General features: G+C 43.6%; 1 protein-coding gene across 1 annotated transcript in view; it reads right to left on the bottom strand.

Annotated features, from left to right (window-relative positions):
* The window catches only part of ATP13A4 (ATPase type 13A4), a 42,107-nt gene extending 40,721 nt beyond the window's left edge, over positions 1–1,386 (bottom strand). Inside the window, exon 1 of the mRNA XM_009999978.1 lies at positions 1,254–1,386. Coding sequence (XP_009998280.1) covers positions 1,254–1,316 — 63 coding nt within the window. The 5' untranslated portion in view covers positions 1,317–1,386. The remainder of the gene's footprint in view (positions 1–1,253) is intronic.
* Between the last annotated feature and the right edge of the window lie 3,043 nt (positions 1,387–4,429).

Genomic DNA, 4,429 nt, shown 5'->3' on the forward strand with positions numbered 1-4,429 from the left:
CCGGGAGAGGGCGCGGAGCGGGGCTGGGGCCGGAGCGGGGCAGCTCGTCCCGCCCGCACCGAGCGCTCAGCCCGCAGCGCAGCCAGAGCCCTGCGGTGCGCGGGTCCTGCTGCTGGCTGGGACTGCCCTGCGCTCTGCAGCACATCCCAGGTTACACAGGGTCGCATTGTGCAAAAACACGGCATCTCCCCTTCCCTGGATGGCAAAGAGCTGACTGAAAACCTGTGCTTCTGTCTAGGGATAACACGAGTCCATGGTTTTCCATGACAAGGTCTCTTTTTCACAAAAGTAGAATTCTTGGTGAATAGATTCTGAAGATTTCTCCAGGATTTCTGGAAGTGAACAGTCGTATCATCTCGTAAGCGACCCTGTTTCATTAGCTGGGGCTGCTGTACACCCAGAAACCCTACACACACTGACAGCAGAGCTCCAGGCCCTCTGCAGCACAGGGATTTTGAGAAACAGTGCATCTACCAGGCATGTAAGAGAGTTGCTGCTGTACAGCTGCACCGTGGGGCTGACATCTCCAGCAGAATCTGTTTGACAGACAGAAGGCACGTGACAAATAGCTGATCCGTAACACACAGTAGTGCCAAAGCAGCTAAGAAGCACTGGATGTTCTACAACTGTGCACTGGGCTTACTGTTCAAGAGAAGTGCCACGCAGCAGGCCAGATTTTTCATGTAAACGTAGGACTTATTTTCATGTGTTACAAAATGCATGTAAACATGCTCCTCCCTGGGGAACTCTGGAAATAAATATGGTAGTTCTGAATTTAGAAATCTGGCTTCATACAGGTGCTCAGGCTGGGATAGTGTTGCCAATCCAACAGAATGCATTTGATAATAATAATGTGAACAAACGTATGTGGTTTTTTGTTCCAAAGAAAGCCCAGGTTCCCAGTCCTCATCTAACCAGAGCTGAACTGAGAAATTCAGCTGTCAAATGGTTAGAAACATTGCTCTGATCCATCCCTTAAGCTCATATGAAAACATCTCCACCTAGACTTATAATGCCACATCAATAATCTGTCAAACCATCCCCTGTTGGAGGAGATAAACAGTTAAATTCAGTGGACATACACAACTTTATTTTCTTTCTGCCTAAAGAAAATTATACTCTTTTCTAACTGTTTCTGCTATGGGAACACCCCCACTATCCGTAACTAAATTACAGACTGTAGCATTTTATTACAGAACATGTGCCATCTGCTGCTTCAAGTTGAGAAAGACCTAGACAGAGATATAACTCACCATCTCATTCTCTTCTCCCTGGTTAAGCTGTGCATAATGGTTCTTGGCAGGATTTTCCCCCATGAAATGACCCTCAGGAGATTTCTACAGCACCTTCAGGACAGGTCTTCAGCGTTGTGTGCTTGAACTGCCACATTGAGGAACTGCTCTAAGTACACACCTTCCTTATAACTGCTGATGTTTGAAGAGTGGAGCTCCTCCCTCCCTGTGGGGTTAGCAGGTAACATTCATTCCTCCTCCTTTCATTCTGTTGCTGGAGTTTGGCAACTGTAAGGGTACACGCAAAATTCACTGAAAGGCAAGGAAAGACAGGTAGATCTTGCAAGTGTTTGTCACGATAGACTCTGGGTCATAATTCTGATAGGTGCAAGCAAGTCCTGCTGGCATGCAGCTTTCAGAAGAGGGCAAGAGGGGATTATTGTTCTCCAAGAGATTACAGAATCACTGGAGAGCAGGAGTGTGTCCAAATGAGAAGGAGAATAGGCATTGCTGTTGTTAACACTCTTAGCAACCAGCCTGAATTTAGTGTCCAGCTGTAATCCCCACATATGCCTTGGAGAAAAACTCAGGCTCTGGTACTGTAAACAGGGGCTCCAGTTTGTGCAGGTGGATTTACACACTGACTGTATGTCAGGATCCAGCCATGTAGGATCTGTAACCAGTATTTTTATTCATTATTAGGAATATAATCACATAATGTCTTCTGACCTCACCATGTAGCTTTGGGAAACATCACGGATGTTATTTACTCATTCCTGTGAAAAAAAATTGAGCTCACAACTGATGTCAGCAAGCTGGATACAAGTGCTTCTGACCTCCACATCAGGGCCAAAAGGAAGCTGGCAGAAAAACAGCACTGAGGGTTTGATCACCTCCTTTTTTTTTTTTTTTTTTTTTTTTTTTTTTTTTTTTTTTTTTTTTTTTTTTTTTTTTTTTTTTTTTTTTTTTTTTTTTTTTTTTTTTCGCTAGTCAGGCTGCATTTGTTTATTAGTCTTGTGATTCATTCTCATTACTATTTCCTTGTCCTTTGCTACTTTTTAAGAAGTTACACACCACATATTTTAGGAATGAGGTCAGGAGAGGCAAACCTGCTCTTCCAGCAAATGTGTTAAGGAAACTAAAATATTATTTCTAGGGTGACTGAAAGAGATTAAGAGGTGCCAAGTTAGCTCCTACTCATTGGCATTTTTCTTCCATGTGGCATGAACTCATACAAGTCCCAAACATCTCAACTACCAGGGAAACCCACTGCCTCTCCTGCAGTGGGCAGGCTCAGAGAAACTGAAATGGGAGAAATGCAGGGAACAGAGAAAAGAAAATGGGGGAGCTAGGTCAAATAACACAATAAAAGGTGTCCGTTGCTAAAAACGTGAGGAAGGCACAGACCTGCAAACCACATGTGCCTGTGTGCACAGCACAGGGACAAATATGCATGTAAAATGCTGGGACAAGCGGTTTGATTTGGAGCTAAGTTGTTAAGTATTGATACCCAGAACACTTTCAAAAGGAGCCCAATCCAGAGGCAGGACAGAAAAGCATGTAACTCTACTCAGATGTGTGACTGGCGATTTGTTGCAACAAGATGGATGGGAGAAAAGGTGCTCTCCATACTCCAGTTTTATTTTTACCTCTTCCTTTCCTCCACTGCAGCTCTGAGGATACATTTGAGCCTCTCAGCTTTTCATTTTGTTCTTCTACGACGCAGGAACTCTGGTCATGACAAGAATTACATCACAAGAATCACAGTTTTCAATTAAAAATTAAAGAGTGCAATAAAGTCTTATCTCTAATAAACCTGATTGTGGGTTTTTTGCTTGTTTGGTTGGGGTTCTGGAGGGTTTTTTTGTTTGGACTCAGTGATCTCAGAGTTCCATTCCAACCATGACTATTCTAATATGTAAAAACCAAGCATTGCTATCTGGAAGCTATAAAAGACAGGAAACAAGTGCAAAGGTATCTTTTCCAAGGCAGGATGATGATTTGGGAAATGACTCATTATTTTGGGAGGTGCCAGAAGTGGACAACAAGATTGCCACACACGTTTTTTCTGCCTGGTCAGCTGTTGCTGCTTCCCCAAATGTCAGCCTTGCTCTTTCTAGTGTCTGTAAAAGACTAGGGTGTAGTCGGGATCCTTGGTTGCCCTTTCACAGAGAAAAGAGATGAGCTGCATACAAAGTATCCCACTGAACCTAGCTCTCCAGGGAAGAACCAAGGGTCATCCATTCCATTCATTATTCATAGGCTCAGTCCAGCTCATATTGACAGTTTCTGCCCATTACAGTTTCTCCCTTACTGGGGAGATTTATATCTTCACAACTGAAAACGAACTAAAAAATAATTAAAGTTGTAAAATATCCCTCAGTTCCATATCTTGTCAACCTGTCATAACATTCGAGCCAAATCTGTTAATCCAGAACCAATTAAAATGGTGGGATTCGTTAATTTTCTGAAGCAGTTTCACTTTCTCCTGGAAAAAAAAAACAAACCCTAAACCACCACTTCTAAGGCATCGGGAATTGGCACCTTCGGTCACACGATGCCCTCTGCTGTTCAAAGTCGTGATTAACATGTTGGTTTGCAAAGCCCAAGTTCTGTCTCGTGTCCCACGGAGCATCTTCACTCTTACCTTTATATTGACATTTATCTTAAAAACCCCAGAATGCATCATAAAAATAACGGGTAAAGTTAAAACACAAAAGCAAAGGTAAGATTTAAAATGAAGGTAGCGCCCTAAATTTATAAATTAATAAACGAATACATTTCAAAGCAAGAGGCAAACCCCGTGTATCCCACATTATCCCTACAGCTTTAATCTCAGTCCTGGAAATGCGTTTAGATGTTACATCGTCCTCGTGCAACTGATTGCGATCTCTATAAACGGAAGTCTGCCCTATAAAACACCCTAAATCTCTTTTCCTGTTTAGCTCCACACGCGTTCCTCAGTTCCGGGCACATTCCAGAAGGGAAGCTGCGAACCAGGCGGTGGCAGTGCCAGGACAGCACAGAGGAGCGTGACAAGGGAGTCAGGAAAGGTGGAACGGGGACTTAGGGTCATTTCATCTAAAGGAGAGAAGATTGAGAGAAGTCATGACAGCAGTTTTTAAACATGGAAGTGGAGAAAATAGTGTCCTCTGTGTCCGCAGCGGGTACAGCAGTGACCCTGCCGCGGGTACAGG

Source organism: Chaetura pelagica, unplaced genomic scaffold (genome assembly GCF_000747805.2).
Source record: "Chaetura pelagica isolate M959 unplaced genomic scaffold, ChaPel_1.0 scaffold20, whole genome shotgun sequence".
Taxonomy (NCBI): Eukaryota; Metazoa; Chordata; class Aves; order Apodiformes; family Apodidae; genus Chaetura; species Chaetura pelagica.